Source organism: Pipistrellus hanaki, assembly GCF_964339955.1.
Source record: "Pipistrellus hanaki genome assembly, chromosome: 9".
NCBI lineage: Eukaryota > Metazoa > Chordata > Mammalia > Chiroptera > Vespertilionidae > Pipistrellus > Pipistrellus hanaki.
This window is the reverse complement of record NC_140511.1, coordinates 41,051,018-41,075,639: the sequence shown is the minus strand read 5'-3', so window position 1 is coordinate 41,075,639 and position 24,622 is coordinate 41,051,018. Positions and strand designations below refer to the sequence as shown.

Sequence of the window (24,622 nt, the reverse complement as noted above, 5' to 3'; positions counted from 1 at the left end):
GATGTCTTTACAGTATAATGTAATGTTAGTCTCAAAGGTACAGATTTCAGTAGAAGCAGAGTGTTGTGGTATTCAAGGTACTTGGGTGGGACTGGAGCAAGAGGACAAGGTCTTTAAAAATAGTTAGGACTAAAAAAATAGGATTCTAGTCAGTTAGGGCATGACTCAGCACTGTCATTGAAATGAATGCTGATTGATTTTTCCCCCCATCAGTTTGGTTTGAGAGAACATCAAACATTGGTTGGGAAGTCCATTCTCTGTCTGGTACTATACAAGTCACTGAGGACTCACAGACTTTTTATATGTTCTTTGCCATTACTATAAAACAGCAAAGAAACTCAGGTGGTATGTGTGTGTGTCATATGCTTGGTATGTTCTAGGCTTCCAAGATAAAAATTTATCTATTCCACAGTTAAGTTCTAGGACAGTATGCTAGAATGCCTAGAGGACAAAGACAGTGTCAGGCTACTTGTATACTAGACACATTTCTTAACTTCTCTGAACCTTAGTTTCTTAATCTGTAAAATGAATGACATAGCATATAAAAAGTGCCCAGTTTAGTCATTATGGATGAATGAAGAACTGTCGTAAATAAAGTATTATGGTCAATTCTGGCGGAATAATATAATAAAAGTAACCTGTTTTTATAATATGATTCAAGAGAAACCAAGGGTCTGCTATGGTAGTCAAGGGTAGAGAATTCACTAGCATTGCTGTTGCCCTTGGTTACACCGAGGGCTAGATGGCTATAATGGCATTCCTACAACAAGAAGTAATGCTTAGAAAATTATGTATAAAAGAAGAAGAGTGTGAAAAATATTACTAATAATTGAAGTTAAACATACCCTTAGAAATCAGGAAATACTCAAGCCAAGGCCATCTCAAGTATTACAGCCTTTCTTTCTTTGGTTGGAGGTATTTCAGATGATGTGTTAAATCTTTTAGTATATGTGCACATGTGTTTGTGTTGGTGTGTGACATTTTTAAAGTATTTTGGGAATACCATCTACCAAGCAGTACCTTTTTTCTTCCTCCTGGGTCAGGTTAAACTTTTTGTTGTATTACTCAGTTTTGAGTACCTAAAAGATTATCATTTGGTAGGCGATAGCAGAAATCTGGATGGTGAGTTAAAAATGTAATTCTGTGACTTCTTAAAAGACAGTTACTTATGTTTGACTGGAGGATGCATGCATTTTTTTCTAGGATATATTAATAGTGTGGCTTTTTAGTTTTTTTCTTTTACTATCTAAAACATTTCCTCCTTTATTGTTATTCAGACTTCACAAACTTATTTATGCAACACTATCTTTATGAATATTGAGAACATACCCTATAAAAGATTATGCTATTTCACTTCATAATAGAATTAATAATGCTGTATAGTAGTATACCAGCACAACTATATTGCTTATAAGTTGTTAATGAATAAAATGTACAGTGCTTATGTAGTATGTTATGTTTAAACCTCTGAAATTAACTTTCACGTTGTATAATAAACTCCACTATTATTTCTACATTCAAAAATGCTGGGAAAGAAAGTAATGGATATTTGAATATATTAAGAATTCTTTCTTTAAATATATATATACACACACACACACACACACACATATATATATATATATATATATATTGATACATGTTAATCTCACCACATTAATTATTGGGAAATAGTTTTAAATATAGTAAAGTAAATTTTAAGTATTATTAATGTGTTTAAATTTGTCTAGAATTCATATAATTGAATTAAGTTTATAATATAAATGTATAATTGAGTTTAAGATTATAAATGTAGACTATGTAATTTAGATAAGATTAATATTTTATTTACCAATTATTTCTCAATAAAGTCTTCTTTGAAATTGACTTATTATGATCTCATAGCTACATTTAGAAAGTAAATAAATGTTTTCTTCTGCTTTTAATTTACAGCAAAAGATGATGGAAGCATTGCTGTTGCCCTTGGTTACACTGCACATTTGGTCTCCATGATTTCCTTTTTCCTGCAAGTGCCCCTCAGATATCCTATAATTCATAAGGGATCTAGATCAACAATCAAAGATAATATCAACGACAAGCTGACAGAAAAGGAGAGAGAGTAAGTATCTTTTTAAAATATACTTTTAATATCAAGCCAGTATAAAACATGGAGTATATTAAAAACATAAAATGTGACTTAGATTGTGGTATTTTTTATATATATTTTGTAAAGCTCTGTTCCTTTTAAATAGATTATAGTCATTCATTTAGATTATAATGTATCTACTCCTGCACTTGTTAAAGTTGCTAATGATAGCAAAATTGACTCATTTAAGTTTAATTTGCTTCTGTGAGGACAAGTATAATAATTCTGCAAATATTTATGTAGCACTTCTTTCCTGTTAGTCAAAAAATGAAAGAGGTAAAAGATTTATCAGAAAGACAACCAGAAAAAGAATGAGAGACTTAATGACAAATTGTACATATCTGAAAAATAGATTAGTAAACTGGAGGATATGTCAGTAAAAAATATCCTTACCGAAGCACAAAAAAACAACAACAGAAAAGATGGATTGTGTAGAAATGTGATAGACATGTATAGGACACAACCAAAATAACTTATATACTTATAATTGGAGTCACAGAGAAGGAAAAAAGAGCACATAGGATAAGTGCAATATTTTAAGAATTAATGACAGCATTTTTTAAATTGATGAGGCATCAAGCTACAAATTCAAGAAGTATTAAATACAGCATAGAGTAAGTATAGAGCCAAAGTACTTAGGGAAATTATTGTGAAACAGCTGTAAACCAAAGACAAAGTGAAAATATTAAAAGTACTTAGAAAAAGAGACAGACTAAATGTCAAAAGAGTAATAATAAGACTGAAAGCTAATTTTTCAATAGAATCATTGAGAGCCAGAAGTTGATGCAATTACATTTTAAAAGTACTATAAAATAATATTGCCAACTTAGAATTCTATATTCAATGAATATATCCTTCAAAAGTAAAGGCAAAATGAAAATATTTCAGACCATCATAACTAAGAAAATACAGACCTATATTAAGAGGAAATACCTAAAAGCAGAATAAAAATAATCTCACACAGAAATTTGAAAATGCAAGAAGGAACAAAGAGTAAATATGAGTATTTCTAAATTAATTTTGACTACAAATAAAAGGGGGATATCTTATTAAGTCTAATATACATAAAGTATATTTAGAATTATAATGTATAATTATAATTATAATTATAAGTAACACAAAAGTTGGGAAGTAGAAATGGAGTTAAAGTGCTCTAAGATCCTTGTATTATCTGGATTTTGGTAAAATCCTAACTTATATTAGACTCTAATAAATCAAGGATACATGTTATAATCTCGTAACCATTAAAGTTATTTTGTACAAGCAAAAAATTAATAGAGGCGATAAATGGGGAAAATCAAATACTTGATTAATCCACACGAAGGCAAGAGAAGGAAGGAAAATGAACATTAATTTCAAACCTAAACTAATAGTAAATCTGTAGATATGAACCCAAACTTATCCTGTAATTACATTAAATGTACATGTTAATTAATATTGTCAGGCTGAATAAACATATGAAAAAATTCTCAATGTCACTAATCATTAAAAAGATGCAAATTAAAACCACAGTGAGAAATGGATACCATCAATAAAGCAACAAATAAGTGCTGGTAAAGATGTGGAGAAAAGGAAACCCTGGTATTCAGACAGTGAAATTTGAAAAGTGAAATTTAAGGTAATTAAGTGGGACATTTTATGATAATACAGTCAATTCCAAATATATACGTAGTTTTATAGATAAATACTTTTTTTGAAAAAAAATAGGGAAAAAGAAAATATTGGATGATAATATTTGTCTTTCTTTAGGTAAATTTCATTTTAGAAACCCTCTTTTACTATAACCCAGTTTTAATTAGTCAAAAATGTCATTGCAACTATTAAATTCTTTGCTTGTAATGTATGTTTGTGAGATAATGAACCATGTTTTCCCTACTGTGTAAATGACACTATGGGGACTAATAAGCACTTTTATAAGTTGTAAAACTCTTTTAGGTCACTGGGATACCTCTTAGGAAATTAGCAAAATAAGTAAAATATATATATTTTGAAGCTATAACTTCAAATATATAGATAAAAGTTAACAGAACTACAAGGAAATCCACAGTCATAACAGAGAGGACTTTAACTTTTCTTTCATTAACTCTTAGAATAACAGACCAAAAAAAAAAAAAAAAAAATCTGAATCTAAAAGACCTGAACAGAACAATTAGTAAGCTTGATCTAAGTTATAGGTGAAAACATATTGCACCAAAGATTATGAGATATACATTTCTTTCAGATACACAGGGAATATTTACTAAAATTGATTATGCTGGTCCTCAACAAATTTCATAAGATTAAAATATCACAATATGTTTACTGACCACAGTGGAATTTACAAGAAACCAATAATCCCTAAATGTATGGATATTAAATAGTATACTTCTCTTTAGCCTATAGACTAAAGAAGAAATTATAAAGAAAGTTTGAAATTATTTAAAACTGAATAATAATGAGAATATAGCGTATGAAACTTTGTAAGGTGCAGCTAAATCTTTGCTAAGAGGGAAATTTATACCCTCAATTGCATATATTAGAAAAAAAGAAAGATGTAAAAATTAATCATTTAAGTCTCCTGAAACATCTAGAGAAAGAAGAGTTAAGCCCTATGAAAGTAGAATGAAAGGAATAATAAGATAAGAGCAGAAATTAAATGGACAACTGTTCCTTGGAAAAAATAATACAGGCAAAAGTTCTAGTCTGAAACAGCTAAAAATTGATAAGCCCTCAGGGAGGGCTATTGAGAAAGAGAAGAGACAGGCAAAATAACTAATATAAGTGAAGAAAAAAAGGTGTCATTACATATATACAGACATTAAAAGATAAGATCTTATAAATAACTTTATGCTAATAAGTTTGAAATTCAAATGAAATGGATGCTTTTCTGGAAAAACAGAACTTTCCAAAACTGGTACATGAATGAATGGAGTTTAGAAAGCACTACACTTGGCTAAAGGGAAATGGTTATAAAATATTCTAGGTAAGTATTCTCAATCCTGGCTGCTATACACTAGTGTCGTCTGGGAAGTTTTGAAAATGAACTTCTAACCTCCATATTCTTGGCCTCCCCCCACAGAAATTCTGATCCATTTGATGGAGCCCAGACATGAGGTGTTTATTTTTTAAAAGTTCCTGGAAGTGATTCTGATTGCAGTTAGAATTGAGATTCCTTGTTGTAGATTGGTTGTTGTGTCCATGGGCATGAAGCAATGAATGCCCTCTACTGTATTTAGGAAACTGCAAGAGCAAGGGCAGGAAAGATAGGCACCGATGGAATAATTTAGTGCTGCATCTGGTGGGACAGTGACTCTCGGATTGTCAGTGATGAGCAAGGAGTACATATATCGTATAAGCCAGTGCCTTTCAATGGCATTGATTGGTTAGTTTATAACCCAAGTGTTCTTTTAAATTTTAAAAACACTTAAAGGGTCTGAAATGTATATGTTTGACAAAAGGGGACATGGGTATAATTTCTTTTCTTGTTTTAATAAATTGAGGTGTAATTCACATAAGATTAACTTTTCAGTGTACAATTCAGTGGCATTTAATATATTCACAATGTTATGCAACCACCAATTCTCTCTAGTTCCAAAACATTTCATCCCCCCAAAAGAAAACCCCATTAAAATGTCACTCCTATTTCCCCAACCTGCACCCCGTTTCCTCAGCCTCAGGCACCTCACATCTGCTTTCTGTCTGTATGGATTTAGCAGTTATGGATATTTCATATAAATAAAATCATACAATATGTGACCTTTCTGCTAAGGTTTTTTTCCACTTAGTCTAATGTTTTCAAGGTATATCTACATTGTAGCATCATTAGTACTTTATTCACTATTCTAGCTGAATAATACTCCATTGAATGTTTATACCACATTTTGTTTAACCGTTCATCTGTTGATAGACATTTGGGTTATTTTACCTTTTGGTTAGTGAATAGTGCTGCTATGAACACTCATGTAGAAGTATTTGTTTGAGTATCCATTTTCAATTGTTTTGCATACATACTTTAGAGTGGAGTAGCTAGGTCATATGGTAATTTTATGTTTAAGTACATTTAAAAAATAAATATATTTTTGATTTTTTATAGAAAGGGAGGGAGAGAGATAGAGAGCTAGAAACATCGATGAGAAAGAGACATCAACCAGCTGCCTACTGCACACCCCCTACCTGGGATGTGCCTGCAACCAAGGTACACACCCCTGACTGGAATCGAATCTGGGACCTTTCAGTCCACAGGCCGACGCTCTATCCACTGAGTCAAACCGGTTTCAGGTTTTAAGTACATTTAAAAAATATATATGTTTTATTGATTTTTTACAGAGAGGAAGGGAGAGAGATAGAGAGCTAGAAAATTCTATGTTTAATTTTTTGAGGAATCACAAAACTTTTCCACAGCAGCTACATCAGTTTATGTTCCCTGGTACGAGGTGGTATAGCATTGTGATTTTGATTTGTCTTTCCTTAATGGTTAATGATGTTGAGCACTTTTTCATGGGCCTGCTGGCTCTTTGGAGAAATTACTATCCAAGCCCTTTGCCCACGTTTAAATTGGGTTGTTCATCTTTTTTATTGTTGAGTTGTAAGCCTTCTTTATGAATTCTCGGTACTAAATCATTATCAGACATATCGTTTGCGAGTATTTTTCCTGTCCTCAGAGTTGTTACATTTTAAGTGCAATATTATCTACTGCCTTGATTATCTGGTGAAACCAAGAGGGCCTTGAGTAGCTCCGATCCGCTCTGCTCCTGTGGACAAGTTCTTCTATTCAAATAACCTTCTTTTTCCACCAATAAGCAGGTGTAGTTCCTCCTGATTCCTGAGTAGTGAATTTCAATTCTCTGCCAGCTGTAAATTATGGAAACAAACCAATCACATCCTCTTTCCCATAGGAACCAGTCATCACTACATCCTTTTGATATTACAACACTTGCCTCTCACAGTTTCTGGTTGTTCCATAATGTTGATCTTAAACAAACAGACAGCCAGATACCTCTCCAGCAAAATGAGTTTTTCCGGCACAGCAAAGAACTGCAATTTAGGACATGTGGTCTAATGTTGAATTATGTGCAAGTCCAGAGAAACAAAGGAGAGAAACTGTCTTTAATGTGGGGGGCAGGGGAGGGAGAGCTGTGGTAAATGAGGAGTCCATTGGAGGAAACTGAACATTGGATGTATAGTGACTTTTGTCTGAGCTATGGCAGTCTCCCATTGCTTGAGCTGTTACAGACAAGGAGGAATCTCTTCTTCCTCCTCTCAGGTGGTAATGTGGTATCACTTGCTGTTGGAGATGCAAGATCCTTCTCTTCCTGTTGGAGTCACCAGTGTTCGTTACATGAGACATGCATGAGAGTTCTCTCTTCTAGTCTTCTGACTCCATTTTAAGTGAGATTTCTGTTTATTAATTTCACTCTCTGTTCCCCGTTGTAGCTATGTGACCCTACATGGCATAAGATGTCCTTCTTACCTGGGCTCTGAGTATCTGTGACTACTAATGTGCTCTCAGTTTCATCTATCCAGTGTCAGATGTCCACTGTCAGATGTTCAGCCATTTCCATAACCCTAGGGCAGTAATCCCTCTCTTATCAATGGAGTGAATACAAAGCAATTAAAACAGGTGGTTTCACTATCTTTAGAGTGTCCTTTGATGCACAAAAATTTTAAATTTTGATTAGATGTATTTTGTCTATCTTTTTTATTTGAAAATGCTTTTGGTTTCATATCTAAAATCCATGGTCAAATCCCACATCATGAAGAGTTTTCTTGTAATAGTTTAATCATTTTGACCCATTTTGAGTTACTATTTGTACCTTCTTAGCTTCAATAGCATATAAAAACTGCTCCTCTACACTTGTCCTCCCACTTTTATGTTGTTGTTATTGTGACAAATTACATCTTTATACATTATGTGCCCATAATATGCCTTTTTTATTTACCTGTGTACTTACCTTTATTAGAGTTCTTTATTCTTTATACAGCTTTGAGTAATTGTCTCGTTTCCTTCCATTTCAACCTTAAGACCTGAGACTTCACTTATTGCTTTCAGGAAGGCTAGTGATCAGCAGAGGGGAAAGCCTCGGGTCTTCTCAGACCTTTTCTGAGCATACGCAGAAGTTCTGGGCATATGAGGAACTTCTGTGTTCCCAAGGGTATAGGGGCACTTTGGGATGCCCTCATTTCTCAAAGAAACTCTCCCCACCCTTTTCTCCCAGGTTGTATGTCTCAGCCTTCATCTTTTGCATGGCAAGGCTCTGGGTCGTTTGCTATACATCTTCAACACAGTACCCTGCTTTTCACCTTTGAGTGAGTTCTGACTAGGCAAAACAGAGGCAGGCACCTTGCGTTAGTCCTTTAGGTAGCCCCTAGACAAGTTAGAACAGACCTACACAATTTTGTTTTAGAATCGAAAAGAACCAGGGATCAGGGCCCCACACTGGAATGTAGGCTGCTGTCTTTGAGGCTAGACTACTGCTGAGCTGAAGAGGGAGTTGGAGGCAGGGTAGGTAAAAATGCTCCAAAACTTTCCTCCTGATTTTGAGTTTCCTTTTCCTTGGTTCAACTTCACCTGATTGTTGTAATCAACCTTTGACTATTTTCCAAAGTTTTGTCAAAGTTGATTCTGATAGCTTTTGCTTATTATTAACTTTTAATGTATCCCTAGAAGCACAAGTCCTCAGATCTACCTACTCCATCATTTTCACTGACCTCATTCCGTTTAATGAAGAAAAGCATTACTTATAAGATATAAAGGAAACCCTAGATGACTTTAAATAAGAGGACACCATGACCAGATATGGCTTTGACAAAGACTATCTTGTAGTTTTGTGGAGAATGATCATCCCTCCCAACCTTCCCCAGGTTCCATATTAATAAAAACTAACTCTCCAGATTTTTGTCAAATTTGTGCATGAGGACTTAAAATATTAGTTATGTAGCAAAATCACTTTGGGAGTTAGAAGGAAGGGTGTCCTCAGAATGATAAATACTGTATTCTTCCTTCTACACTCTTTAATTTGTGAAGGAACAGCTTAACATGTGCACAGCTCCAAGTGGTATGCCCCAGAGTGAGTAGTAGTGATAATTTGTTTATTGATTGATTGATTCCCTAAGCAATCTAGGAGGGCAGCTAGGTTTAGATGATTATGTTACCCGCTTTTTTTGGCAGCCAGTAGAACCACAGGAATTGCATTTTTGTGAAATAACTTTATATTCCCCCTACAATGAAACACATATTGTATTTTATTGATTCTACTATACATATTTTTGACATTTTAATATTGCACCTTACAATTAGTGGTATGTCACATTATGATAGATAGCATTTATCTGTCTTAGATTTTATGAACTGTCAAATTCTTTGGCTGGTTTTATGCACTTTACCAAAGCACTTGAAAGCCTTTTTGGAACAACATAGATGCATAAATATATAAAAATACCTTTATTGATTATGCTTGTTGATTGAATCAACCTCTTTTTCTTAGCCTGTATCACTGAAAGAGCAGATTTGACATGGTTTTCTTTTCTCCTGTCAGTTTGATGTAAACCTTTCCAGGGTATTAGGTGGAATCAGGTCTTCATGGGAGATGGGAAATATGAATTGAATGACTCATTGGACAAATTATACTTAATGTAATAGACCTAGGAATCCTCAGCCTCTGCCTTCTCTGATTACCTGCCTCATTTGCCTATTGGCACATGAAATATCAGAGTTCGAAGCCCTATGCAGCCAGTTTTGCTGTGGTTTGGGGGACTTGATCTTTCCTTTGTCTGGCCTGTTTGAAACATTGGTCTGGACTGCTGCCTTGCCGAAACCATTTCTTGTGCACCTGCACACTGTAAAGGGAAACTCCGAAATCTTTGCTGCGTTTCATTTGAAGGCACAGACCACAAAACACGAAGGAATGTAACCAGAGTCCAGCTGCAGTGTTCTTTTCCCCCTATTGCTTCTTCCACCGAGGACTGAAAAGTAGGTTTTAAAGTGATTTTTTAAAATGAAATGTATTAGTCATTGCTCTTGTGCTGCGTAACTGTCTGTTAGATAATACATTCAGAGTGGATCCGTGAGACAGTCATTGAGCACATAGCTGGTCAGAGCACATGGCTTTTCCAAGCCCTCAAAAGAGGTCTGAAATTTTTTGCTTTAGTCTCAGAAGGAGAAATAGGGGGTGGTATAATTGGCAGGCACTTTTGAAAGTTTTTGGCCTGTTCAATACAAGGCTTTTACAAATCCCTAAAAGATGGTCAGCTATTTTTCTGTAGTGGAATTATTGGAACCTAGAGAAATGTTAATGCTGCTTTTCCCATTTTCTTGATTATTTCTGTACTTACATTTATTCCTATGGACGATCTTGACTAAAACCCCAGGAGTTGCCTTTTTTACTTGATTGACTGATTTTTATAAGATACAGAAACTGTAGAGTACAAAAAGATTGTGATGTGTCCAAAATCAGATGATATTGGGTCCAGATCATAGTCATTGCACGTGGATGTGATGCTAATGAGAGAAGGAATGATGTGCCTTAATGATCTACCACCTTTTTTGTGACTGGATACATTAGACAGTCATGCACACTTATATATAAAGAGACTGGCCAGGCAGCGAGGTCCCTAAGCCTGTGGTTTTGAGTCTTTATTTTTCTTGCAGCCATCTTTGCATGTCTGGATGATTATGGAGCTTCCTCTTCAGCATAACTAGGTTGCTTTTTGCCATGAATGAAGAGACAAAGGAATTTGCAGAGTGGCAGTGAGCAGACACATATCCTGTCTCTGTGTTCCTTCAGCCTACCCCCTCTGGCCTGGCAACAATACCTTCTTGCAAAGTGAATAATACTTCTCCCGCCCCCACCAAATGATGTCTTCTTGAAGCAGTTAGAATACATTATTGGTATGAGAAGTGAATTCTCTATAGGAATAGTAACTGGCACCTGGGATTTTGTTGGCATAAGGCTTATATTGAAAACATAAGTGTTTTCAGACTGCTGTAATTCTGACTCCTCATTTATGTTATTACCTGCTTCAGGCAAACTTAAACACCTGTTGACAGCATCTTATATTTAGAATTATAGATTCCTTTCTATAAAAGGTCTCAGCTTCTGTTTGTTAATCAAGCTGTGAGTTCAGAAATGGTCGCTGTTTTCACTAAATTAGCATCTGTTTGCCTTCATGGCAGCCAATGAAATCTGATGGCTTTGTTCCAGAAGTAGGAGATTTTTACCTGTGCTTAAGCTTAAGTTTTCAACTCTTCTACTGTTTATCCTGTAAATTTGAACATTTCTTATAGCCTTTCATCTTCATTTTATTATAGGTTGTTACTCAGATGCAGGCATTTAGAGCACTCAGGAACCTTTAAACTGAGCAATGAATGTGATGACTTGAGGCAGTGGGTAGACCAATGCTTTGGTTTTCTGCTTTTCCTTGCTGAGCAACTTAAAAGTATAATCAAATAAATATTTTCTAGGGTGACTTAATATTACTGAAATGAATGAAATTATTAGGTCTTTTATATTTTCCATCTGATTATAGGAATGTGACCTAATTGAAAATTCTCTGTTCATGTAAAACTCCCCAAAGTATGTAGTTCGATTCCATTATAATTACCTAAGGGTAGACTATGGGACAGACACAAAGATGAAAATATATATATATGCTCATGCAGAACTCTAGGCTGTGTTTTAGAACAAGACAGAATATTACTAGGTCATCTGATTAATTTTCATTTCACAAATGGAGAAGAAGCAGATTGAAAGATGAAATGGGCCGAAACCGGTTTGTAGATAGAGTGTCGGTCTGAGGACTGAAGGGTCCCAGATTTGATTCCGGTCAAGGGCATGTACATTGTTTGCAGCACATTCCTGGTAGGGGGAGAGGGGTGCAGGAGTCAGCTGGTCGATGTTTCTCTCTCATCGATGTTTCTAGCTCTCTATCCCTCTCCCTTCCGCTCTGTGAAAAATCATAAAGATGAAATGAGGTCATATCACAAGTTATCAGCATTCCCTCTCATGGTCCAATGAGGAAAGCATGCCCAGAAGATGGGGTGCTTATTGTAGCGTGATACTTTTAAGCAAGCATTAGGAGGCAGAGGTAATGTGGTTACCAAAATGAGTCCGTGTCTGATAAACATCCTTTTCCTAATTAGGGACAGGTCCCTGTGAAAGATGACATGATATGAATCCATGCATGTTAAGCAGAGTCACTACCTTAAGTTCTCATTGAAAATGTTAATTATTTAAATCCCATTTATCAGTTGTTTCACTTGACTTTTTTTTTCCTCTCTCACTGAAAAGTACAATGCAAAGTGCCACTCTTCCCTTCTTTCTTGCCTCGACTTGTTTATACTTGGTGGAGCTTGTTTTATATTTTTAATTATTTAGGACTCCGGAGTTACGTTGGTATCACTGAGTGACTGTAATGTCCTCTCTGAATCTTGGTTCACCTGGTACAATACCCATTCCACTAGATTAGCATGAGTATTAAATAAAGCACAGTGTTTAGCATATAGAAGATGCTCAATAAAATTTTGCAACCATTATGTATTCATTGAGTTTTACAACTGGAATTCCCAGCAGCCATGTAATTCTCCTTACTATTTCTAGGTGCTTAATGGAAAGGTGGGCCTAAGAGAAGGTTAAGGAACATTTTAAATGCAACCCAGTGGCATAGTATGAAGTTTCCTTTTGTCATAATGCCATTAGGCACATCATCCTTTAGTGAACGGTGTAAACACAGAGGACTGATGAGGTTTCTCACAGTTCAGGGAAAAAAGCTTTTGCAGGTCTGAAGGCTTGTCTCTTTCACTGCAACTACTCAGGGCATTCACTGCCTGCTGCCTACTAATGAGTTGAGCAAGTGTGTCTTAGAAGCTGTCACATAGTGAATGCTGAAGCCCTTATTCTTAAAACAAATGTAGAGCATGTTCCAATTACATGGTTCCCTGCCTGGCCTACTGCTTTTTTGTCTTGTACTAGTTTTCTTTCCATTTCTAACCTATGTTCAGTCAAGCTATTGTTTTCCAAACACATCATATTATTTCCCACATTGATACTCTTTGTTCATGCTATTCAGCTTACTTGGAATGCCTTCCCTAGGATCAAAATTGTGAATGAACATAAGGCCTTTCCCTTATTATCTAAAACTTGATTTCCCATAGTTTGGTGGACTCCTTTAGCCTTCTGTAACCCTATCAACAATTTTCAGAAATGAAGTGTGATTATATATACACTCATTTTAACAGTGATATGAGTGGTGTATTAGAGTTATTTGTCTTATACTTGTCAAAATATTTTCAGTGTAGAAACTACAACTTAATTTACTTCACCGCCTTGCAGAGAACCCTGCATTGTGTAGGCACTCACAATATTTCTTGAATTGAATTAGGAGAGCAAAGGGGATGTTCAGTTTTTGCAAATGCTATTAGGTAATCTGACACTCCATACCGTAGCTCGGAGTTTTAACTCTAAATGCTCTGGCCAGGACAATCATTATTTCATATAGTCCCTCAGGACTATGGCAAACTATTAACTTCTGTGCCTATTGTAATCCAAGGCTCAGGCGACAGTGCTGATGGGGTTGTGTGCAGGAGTGAGAGCAAAGAGCACGTTTTAAAATGAGGGATCCCCATGGAAATTTAGGCAGGAGAGATCAACAAAATAAAACTGCAGATGGGGTTGCTGGGTGAGACAGGAAATGAACACCTTATGAAGATTAGGCGTTCGACTGAGAGAGAGGGAATGTGGAAAATGAGTCACAAGTAATTGTGCAGCTATTTCATCGCTGACACTTGGAAGCATATTGTTGTGTGTGTTGTTTTTAATGAGGTGTGCTTTTATAGTGCTGATGTTATTATCTGGATGAAGAAGTCTTCCCTAGTATTATTGTCATCCCGGCTTTCTGCAACCAACTAAATTAAAATACAGTAATGTAATGGGACAGTGGGATAAAAAAGAAAACCAGATGACTCTGACATGTGACCCCAACTTGAACTTCACTGCTTTTCTGGTTTGCAGTTTACTCACATCAGAGTAGAGGCTCGATGGAGTGCTTGAGGGTTGCAGGGGCAGAGGGATAATACACAGGGATCGGCAAAAGTAGGCTTACAGTGTGAGCACACAAAGCACAATTTATTCTGAGAGACCAAGATGGCATCTTGGGTAAAGGCATGTACTTGCCACCTCCCACAGCCACATCAAAATTGCAACTAAAATACAGAACAACCATCATTCAGAACCACCTGAAACCTGGCTGAATGGAAGTCCTACAACTAGAGAAGTATAGAAGAAAGCATTTTCTAGGAAATGGCCCCTAAATATCTGAGTGTGGGAAAGGATTAGGAGCTGTCCAAGCAAAGGCTAGATGCAACAAGACATATACGCATGCCCATGCCCAAAACAGGTACTGTACCTTCCCATTGGCCAAAGCCTCTAGTTTCTCACTTCGCCTGATAAGAGATTTCACTTTAAATTGCTCACTGATTTTGTTTTAGGCATAGATAAAAGAAGGATATGTTTATAATTTAACCTTTAGTCTATGTAAAAATAAAAATTACTCTCAAAGATGATTAGCTTTAAATGGTTATTATCAATATACATTTATTAATTTACTCAAAGCATAGTAACATATCTTTATAAAGTGTCTTAGATTACAGATTGGTTTTCAAAAACTTGACTAATTTTACTAAAACACATGCTTGCTCCCATATAGAATTATCTAACAGGGATAAACCATATTGGCATTTAAGTAATAAAAACTGCATGTTTTAAAGTTAAGAAAGGAAAAACTGTAGCTTTCTTATTTTACTCTTTTGAAAGAACTTCAGCATCAAACACACCTTAAAAAGTTACTTTTATCTCATTAGACTCTGTGCTCTTACCTAAAAATAAAGATAAAGAGAAATATGAAGAATAAAAGAGAGTTTACATAAAATTATTGCATATGATAGTCACTCAGAAATGTCTGTACACAGAATAAATTCATATATTAGTCACAACATTCATTTCTTTCTCTTCCGCCTGTACTTTTTTTTTTTTTTTTTTTTTTTTAAATCTTACTTCATTCTAGTAGAAATGAGACTCGGGTTTTTAGAAATGAAATAGTCCAGGGCTTTCAATTAAGAAATGATCTTTTAAATAATCACAGAAATGTATAGACCATAATAAGAGAAAAGTTTCATAAATTTGATTTCATTGAAAAACTTGTTTATAACTAAATGAAAAGGCAAGCCACAGATCAGAAGATGTTCAGAGCACAGAAATGACCAAGGGCCAGTATGCAGAATATATAAGGAAAACCTTCATATATCTAGAGGCCCGATGCATGAAATTCATGCAGGGGGAGGGAGGGGGAGATCCCTCAGCCCAGCCTGCGTGCTCTCGCAGTCCGGGGACCCTGACTCCTAACCACCTGCCTGCCAGCTATTTACTGCCAGGCTCGCCTTTCCTTTCCGCCTGCCTGCTTGCTCCTTACCAAAAGCTGCTCCTTAGTGCTACCGCAGAGGCGAGAGAGGTTCCCGCCACCGCCATTATGCTCACCCTCTGTGAGCCTGGCTTCTGGCTGAGTGGCGCTCCCGCTGTGGCAGCACACTGATCACCAGGGGGCAGCTCCTACATTGAGCATCTGCCCCCTGGTGGTGATAGCAACCAGTTGTTCTGGTTGTTCCGCTATAACTGTCACTGGCTTTTATTATATATAATAGATAAGAAAAGGAACAATCAGCTCATTAGAAATATGGATACACTATATAATAAAGATGTAATATGCAAATTGACGATCACTAACAACACAAAATTGCTGCCCCTATGTGGTCAAAGATGGCCGCCACACGATGGCCAGCAGGAGAAGGCAGTTATGGGTGATCAGGTCAGCAGGAGAGGGCAGTGGGAGGGACCAGGCCTACAAGGAAGGGCAGTTGGGAGTGATCAGGCCTGCAGGGGAAGGCAGTTAGGGATGACCAGGCCAGCAGAGGAGGGTAGTTGGGGGCGACCAGGCCTGCAGGGGAGGGCAGTTAGGAGTGACTGGGCCAGTAGGAGAGGGAAGTTGGGGTGACTATGCCTGCAGGGAAAGGCAGTTAGGGGTGACTAGACCAGCAGGGAAAGGCAGTTAAGGGCAATCGGGCTGCCGGGGGAGCAGTTAGGCATCAATCAAGCTGGCAGGGGAGTGGTTAGAGGGTGATCAGGCTGGCAGGCGGGCAAGTGGTTGGGAGCCAGCAGTCCTAGATTGTGAGAGGGACATCCCTCGAGGGGTCCCAGATTGGAGAGGGTGCAAGCTGGGCTGAGGGACACCCTCCCCTCTGTGCACTAATTTTGTGTACTGGGCCTCTAGTGGTATATAAAGAAGCTGTTATAGAAGAATAACACAAAATGTCTAATAACATAAAAGAAACTCAACTGCACTAGTAACCAGGAAAATGCAAACTAAAACCAGAGGAGATAGCATTTTATGTTCATCAACCTGGCAATAAAATAGGATTTCTGTTTAAGTACCAAATTTGGTAAGCATAGAGAGGAAAAAGAACTTTCATATTTTTTTGTGAGATTTTTTTTATTAGTTCATCTATTTCAGAGCAAGTTGCTAATACAGTAAAGTCTTTATAAACCTTTCTCAAACTAACAACCTCACTCCTAGTTATATACTAGACTCCTGAGTAGCTTTTACACATACATAATTTACAAATATTTATTGTGTCTCCATTATATAATTAAATTATCTCTTAGGTGTCTTTATTATTCTGTATTGCAGTTTTCCCAATTAAATAGCTAGTATTAATTTTTGAAAAGTGCCTCAGTATTTCTTTCTGAGTCCTCATTACTGTGAAACTTTTTTTTTAACCTACTTCCTTTAAGACTAGAATGTATGATTCTTGGTATTCAGCTTTCTCCTTTATTAACACACAGTTGATTTTTAAATAATGGATATAATTTTTGTACACTGGCTTTTGCTTCTTGATTGGTTTTAAATTTATAGTAGCAGTTCTCCATATTTCCTTTAAAGCAAATATTGATGTTAAGTAATGCCTTGAATTTGGAGTGCTACTCACTTATATTATTGGAAACCTTTTAAAAGGACTTACAAAAGAATTAATTCTTCCCATGCTGCTTGTTAGTAACTCCCATTAATATAAATGATGGCTCCCAGGTTCATGGTGTGGAGAGTCTAGTGATGAAATACCAGAAGTGTTAACTGTAGTTAGTTATGGGAATTTACTGCTGTAAGTTAATTAAACACACCAATAAGCAACTGGAGCATTTTATTATTTTAATTTATATAAATATAAGGTTGGTAAAGTAATGAGAAGTGACAGGTCTCTTGGAGTTTGATTGACACCTATACTAAAACTCTTAAATGTGTAGATGATGAATTTATGGAGACAACTTCTGTTGTAAGCTATTCCATACAAGGGGATATTTATATTTGACTATGTAGTAGCATAAATTTGTCATTTCCAGCTTTAAAAAATTACTTATTGAAGGAAAAACTTTTTAGAAGCCACCTCCTAATATTAAATTTGCTAAAGCAGTGTTCTGTGTGAGAGATACGATAATTTCTTTTCTTATTTTATGGGTTCTATATTATTTGTGATTTTTATATAAATCACAAATGGGAGATTCATAAGTTGGCTGAAAAGGAATTTAATAAATAGCACCTTATTTTTGCTTATATATTTCAAGGGGAACTGACTGGTACTATTTGTTCTTTTTAAAAATATATATTTTATTGATTTTTGACAGAAAGGAAGGGAGAGGAAAAGAGAGTTAAAAACATTGATGAGAGAGAAATATCAATCAGCTGCCTCCTGCACACCCCCTTCTGGGGATGTGCCTGCAACCAAAGTACAAGCCCTTGACCGGAATCTAACCTGGGACCCTTGAGTCCACAGGTCGACGCTCTATCCATTGAGCCAAACAGGTTAGGGCGGTACTATTTATTCTAAGAGGACGCAGGTTGATCACATTTAATTGAAAGAAGTTTCCCTTTTCATTTTATATCATTTTGGGGGTTGTGGGAGAACCTGCCTGTTTTTTATAGTATAAAATTTGGAATAGATACTTAACTCAGTTTTGTATTATTAAATGGTAATTCAAAATCAAGGTTTATGGTATCAATTATAAATGCACACACAAGTCTGCTAAACTATTCATTAATTCATCAAATGTTTGGAAAATGTGTACTATGTGTCAGACATTGTTCTAGGCCTTTGAAATATAGCAAGCAGTGGTAACATCAATAATTAAAACAATGTTTTTCTCTTTAAAATAAGTGATTAATTTAAAATAAATTCTGTGAATGGTACTGAGTATCTACCATATGAATAGACTTTATGCTAGATGTGTTTAAAACAGACATAAAGCAACAAAGTGAACATATTATCTAAGCTTATTGTCTCATTTGAGAGAGAACTAAAATTACTTTGTATCATCTTTTAACCCTGTAACACTCCTTTCTTTACCTGGCATACCCTTGTCTTGTGAACAATCACAAAATTCATTAGGTATCCCCCTGGGAGAGCAAGGACAATCTGATTTTGAACAGAGAAAGGTAAGATTGGTTGGTAGGTGGTTTGGGACAACAGTCATGTTGCCATTCAGAATAATTGACTGATAATTGACTAAAAAGTACTTTTTAAATTTTTTGGACCAACTTAAAAGTTACTTTGCTTAGAATATTTATCTAGTGTTTTAAGTTTTCAAGTGAAAATAACATTAATATGCTGAAATGACCCAATGCTCATTCCCTGCAATAATATGCCAGCATCAGGACCTATTTGTTTGGCAAGACTCATTTGGAGAAACAATAAACAGTTTATTTACTCAAAACTAACCAATGAAACAAAAGGTTACAAATCTTAAGTTAGAAGTACATGCATGGTTTATTGTCGTGAGTTTCACATATGGGTATGCCTGAGTGCATGTGTACACACACACACAGAGCAATATCAGATAATGTTGGGAAATCAGAATTTTCAGAACTCAGCCAATCATTATATTTACCAGATGTGTTTTGAAAAAAATATCCTTCTCTTCTCTATGGTATTCCAAATACTTGAACTCCCAAAAGATACTAAAAATCCATTTGACCCTATATACACTTATGGATTGCCTCTTTCCATCTGAGGGTTATACACTTACTAAAGGTTCACTCAATTCTCTTTCACTTCTCTTCCACTTTAATTCTCCTTCACTCAATTCTCTTCCACTTTAATATTTTTATAAAACATCTTGGGGTAGAAAATTCAAAGAGGAAACCCAAGAACAAGGTGAGGAGAACAAAAAATAACTTGAAGACAGATCTTTAGGTATGTTAAGAATTCCCAAAGATGAAGGAGGAAATCCTATATAATAAAAGGCTAATATGCAAATTGTCTCCTGGACTGGGAGTTCAATGGGGAATTCAACCGGGGGCAGGGCTAGCCTGTCAACCACTCATGGCCCCTTTCCCAAGCCAGCCCTGTGTCTGATTGCCCCCTTCCCCCACCCCAATTGAGGCAGGCCGGTGGACCCTACCCATGCACGAATTCATGCACCGGGCCTCTAGTAGTATGTATAAAACAAAAAGGGGAGTTTATAAAAAAGAAACAGGCAGTTGTGACTAAAAAAAAAGTTACTTAAAAACCTTTCAAATTGTGCTGAAACCGGTTTGGCTCAATGGTAGAGCATCGGTCTGCGGACTGAAAGGTCCCAGGTTCGATTCCGGTCAGGGGCATGTACATTGGTTGCGGACATGTCCCCAGTAAGGGGTGTGCCAGAGGCAGCTGGTCAATGTTTCTCTCTCATCGAGGTTTCTAGCTCTCTATCTCTCTCCCTTCCTCTCTGTAAAAAATCAATAAAATTTATATTTAAAAAAAAACCCACAAAACAAAAACCTTTTAAATTGTAAACATAAGTCTTTATTTAAAAAAAAATTTGTAAGATAACACTAGAGTGGTTACATTTAAGGAGAGAATTTGTGAACAGTGAAATAGAAATGAAGGCATCTCCCAGAATGCAGCACAGGTAAAGAAATATTTGAAACAGTAGTTACTGGACACAGAGGATGGCTGAGGTGTCAGCACATGTCTACTAGTAATTCTAGGGACAGAGAGGAGAAAGAATGTCAAGGAAGAAATATGTTGTTGTTTTGTTATGACAAAGTAAAAAATACAGAGAGAGAAATTAAGACAATAAATAAAGGAGACAATTTGAGATTGAAAAGTCCTGCGAACAAATTTAAAGTTAGAACAGAAGGAATTTCTTTAAAAGCTTAGAGAATGGTTATTGAACCTACAGCAAGCATTGGGCTTAATGGTGAAACTATTCCCACTGGAATCAGAAAATAGATAAAGTAGACAGTTACTGTCTTTATGATTAAACATTGTACTTGAGGTCCTGGTCTATATAACTATACAGAGAAGAGATGATGTATGAGTATTTGAAATAAAGGAACAAAATCATATTTTGCAGATGTGACTGTTAGGTAGAAAAATGTAAGGAGTCTGCAAACTATTAGAATTAGAAAGTCTAACACATTTATTGGATATAAGATCAACATGAAAATCAAATAGGTTGTAAACACCAACAATAATGAAATAGAAAATGAGCACAATATAAGTACCTATTATTATATTTAATAAAACTATAAAAGAACTTTATCAATTAAAAATATAAAGCGTTATAAAATGATATTAGAAGGACAGAAAATATCTAAATAAATGAATGCACATACAAACTTGGTTTAACTTGTCTTATACTACTCTAATTTGTTATAATACTAATTGTGATATTTTTTAATTGTTTGAATTTGAAATAATCTCTTGTATTATAAATCTGCTTCCCCCATGTGCTCTTCTGTCAATAGCCAAAGAGGAGAGTTTTGTCTCCTAGTGGCTAAGTAAAGTGTGCAAATGCCAATGCTCGATCTGCAACAAATAAATAGAAGTATATTACATGGATTTTAAAAAGCAGCATTAAAATGGAAATAGTGAGTAATGATCAGTAGGCAAGAGGAGTTGCTAGGAGTTAACTGAAATTAAGAAAGTGATCATAATGTTATTACAACCCTAGAAAAATTGACCAACAATTATACACAAGTATATGAGAAATTACTTTGGCTAAAAATAAATAGGATACCTTAATGTTTTTTGGAGAATTGGTTTTTTGTCCAGAAAATCATGGGAATACTCCTTCCTATCAGAACTCAATAAAGTTTCTTTTTATAAGTTAGTGAATGAAAACTTTAGCACATAAATAGCAAAAGAAAGGAAGAAAGGGAGACAGGCAGGGAGGGAGGAAGGAATCCAGTCCATATAAAGAAGCTTGTGGCTCAATAGCTACACAAAACAGCTCAATTGAAAAAATATGAAAGGATATTACATCAGTAGATTGCAGTCAGGAAAGCAGAATCACTATGAATGTTGTGGTATAAGAGATTTATTACGGGAACAAGTTACCAGCCGATTGTGGGAGAAGCTGGAGAAGAGTCCAAAAGGGGGAGTTGGAGGATCAGAGATCGTCACTAACCAGCCCTCTGGAAGCTCAGTGCAGGTGGACAGCTCAGCCCGGAAGTGGGAAGCAAGGTCTATCCAGCTGCCGAGGGGAACCCCAGAGGAGAGCAGGTGGAGACATCTATGGAAGACTGTTGCCATTGCACCTGGTGGTGGGCCCTGAGTCACTGTTTGTCAGCAGGGCCAGCAGTTGGGAACAAGAGCTAGCTAGCTGCCTACAGGAGCACAAGACCAGATGGGATATACAGGCAGCCTGTGTCTGTCTCTCACTGTGTCACCCTCCATTAACTTCAGAGTGGAGTGGCTGCTGCTTCACTTCTGTCCTCCAAATCTCATGCAAATTTATCTTTCACTCACCTCTGGCCTACATCTATACAAGCAGTGATATCCTGGAAAACAGTTCCAGCTTACCGAGTGAACCCAGTAAAAACCACAATAAATGTGAATAGGCCCTGTGCTCTGCTTTAGGAATATAAAAATCAATGAACAATCCTAACCACTCAGAAAATTATAATTGCTCTTTCTGTGTGTCAGGTACTGTTGTAAATTGATTGTCACAAAAGCAGCATGCAATTAATGCTGTTATTGTTTCCCTTATATTGATGTGTAAACTGAGTCATGGAGAGGTCAAGAAATTTACTTCCAAAGTTACACATTGTTCTCTAGGATTAGCAATAGCAGCATTTTGGCAGAAATCTAGTAAAATGGGGATATACTTAGAAACTGTACAACTGAACCACCAAACAACGGGTTGCTATGATATGCGCTCTTCAGCGGGGGGTGCGCTTGGAATATGGTGGGCGTCAGCTGCGATGGGATGGTGGAGCATGTGAGCGGGGGTGCCATACCAAGGCGGGACTCCCGCCAGTTGCTGTCATTGGAGTGAGCCTCTGTGGTTACTGAAAATTCTTTGCTCCCACACATGCCACGGTCCTGCCTGGCGTTCACACCTGCTGCTGGCACTGGCCCCACTCGCATCCACTACTGGCACCAGTGCCGATCCCTTCCTCTTCATTTCCTATATGGAAGGGGGGCCCCAGCTCCAACCCCCGGGAATAAACAATGACTGGCTTTTTAACCCATTGTGGTAATCCCATTCCACTCACCAGTGATTGGTTTAGACATCAACTTTCACAGTTCTGGCCTTTCTGTGTGTTTCTGGGAATGGTTTTATGCACTGAAACAGACATGGCTGGGGTGCTAGTAAGGAATAGTCTATTTCTTGATCTGTCTGTTTCATGGGAGTATCAGTTCTGTGAACATTCAATGGGTGTGCACTTACCTCTTGTTATACTTTAATAAAAAGTTTATACATTTAATACACAGGAGATTCTGTCATCTACTAGTGTAGCAACCATTTTATGACCATGAATGGGCCTCAAACAATTTTCTGGGGATGGCAAGGTAGAAGGATGGGAAAACCTGGGACCTGGATAAGCTCGTAAGCTAGCTAGTTCTGGAACTAATTTGTCTTCATTCTTCTTATTATTTAAATCAGTTGATTTGGGTTTTCTGTCACTTGAGGTTGAAAGCATGGCAAAGATAGGGAGGTGGTGTCAGATTGGGGAACAAAGAAGGCTCACTTATCTGTAATGTTTTATTTATTTGAACTGAAAATGCAAAATAATATTAATTGTTGATAGTGAGTATGGAGTTATTTGTTCATTGTTTTTCTTTAATTTAAAAATAAAAATAGAAAAATGAGTGTCTGATGAATTGTATAAACATCATGAACAAAGATGTGGGAATGATTATTTTAAGTTGAGGGGCAACTGGGAAATATTTCTCAACAAATAAATCGAGAATCAATTTGTATTCATTTAGTAAACACTGGGGTTTTACTATGTGTAAGCTATTATTCAGCTGGAGCTTATATTTAACTTCCAAAGTTAAGTCACTGTGTTTTCTATTTGTAAAGAACATCTTAATAATTTGGTATCTATCTTCCATGTTCTGTGGGATATCTTTCTATATGTCTGCGTTAAAGTCTTCATTTTAAATTAGAGTGCCTCTTTTTTTAAAATATGCATATTTTTATTTATTTCAGAGAGAGAAAGGGGGAGGGAGAGAAGGATAGAAACATCAATGATGAGAGAGAATCTTTGATCACCTCCACTTTTTATCCAAATTTGTTAAAAAACAAAACAAAACAACTTTTATAGCCTTTTTACATGGTTCAAAAGCATGTTTGTTCCCATCATTTAGCTAAGTAAAATTAATAAAACAAATTATTTTGGCCTCTAGTGGAAAAGTGAGCAGAACTCTGATTCCTGAATTTTTCTTTTCCTTTCTTGGGATAATCAGACTCAACCCTCAAATTATGACATACGTGTGATATAGTAATAAATTCTAGAAAGAGTGTCATTAAAAATTTGGTCTTTGGTATAAGATCTGAGTTAGCTGTCTTCCTTCTCACCCTAACCCTTGTGCAAGTTGTTTCTAAGCTTCAATTTGGAGAAATAATATCAGTTTGGAGTTTGTCTGTGGAAACCTCAAATTAACAATGACTTAAACTTATAAAATTTTATTATCACACATAAAAGTCCAGGGATCAGTAACTCAACCACAGTTCCATAAGTGCTTCAGAAAATCCAGACTCCTTCAAGCTCTCTGCTCTGCTATCTCTAGGGTGTGGCCCTTGTCTACAAGAGGGAGAGGCCATCATTATTCAACCAGCAGGAAAATGGGCACTCTTGCCTCTTATATAATAGACTTCTGTGTTTTCCATTCTCCACAAGAGACTGAGAAATGTGTTCTTCTGAGTAGACTACTAAACTTAGGGGTTCTATTAACCACAGAAAAAAAGAGTATGGGGCCCTGACCGGTTTGACTGAGTGGATAGAGCTTTGGCCTGTGGACTGAAAGGTCCCAGGTTTGGTTCCGGTCAAGGGCATGTACAGTAGGAGGTGTGCTGGAGGCAGGTGATCAATGTTTCTCATTGATGTTTCTAACTCTATCCCTCTCCCTTCCTCTCTATAAAAAATAAAAAAAAATAAAAAAAATAAATCAATAAAATATATTTTAAAAAAGAAAAAAAGAGTATGGGT

General features: G+C 36.3%; 1 protein-coding gene across 4 annotated transcripts in view; it reads left to right on the top strand.

The window, feature by feature from the left end:
- UVRAG (UV radiation resistance associated) overlaps window positions 1-24,622 on the top strand; it is a 262,695-nt gene that overhangs the window by 134,711 nt on the left and 103,362 nt on the right. For all 4 annotated transcript variants that reach the window (XM_084893381.1, XM_084893380.1, XM_084893382.1 and 1 more), the window contains one exon: window positions 1,933-2,098. In XM_084893381.1, coding sequence (XP_084749507.1) covers window positions 1,933-2,098 — 166 coding nt within the window. The remainder of the gene's footprint in view (window positions 1-1,932; window positions 2,099-24,622) is intronic.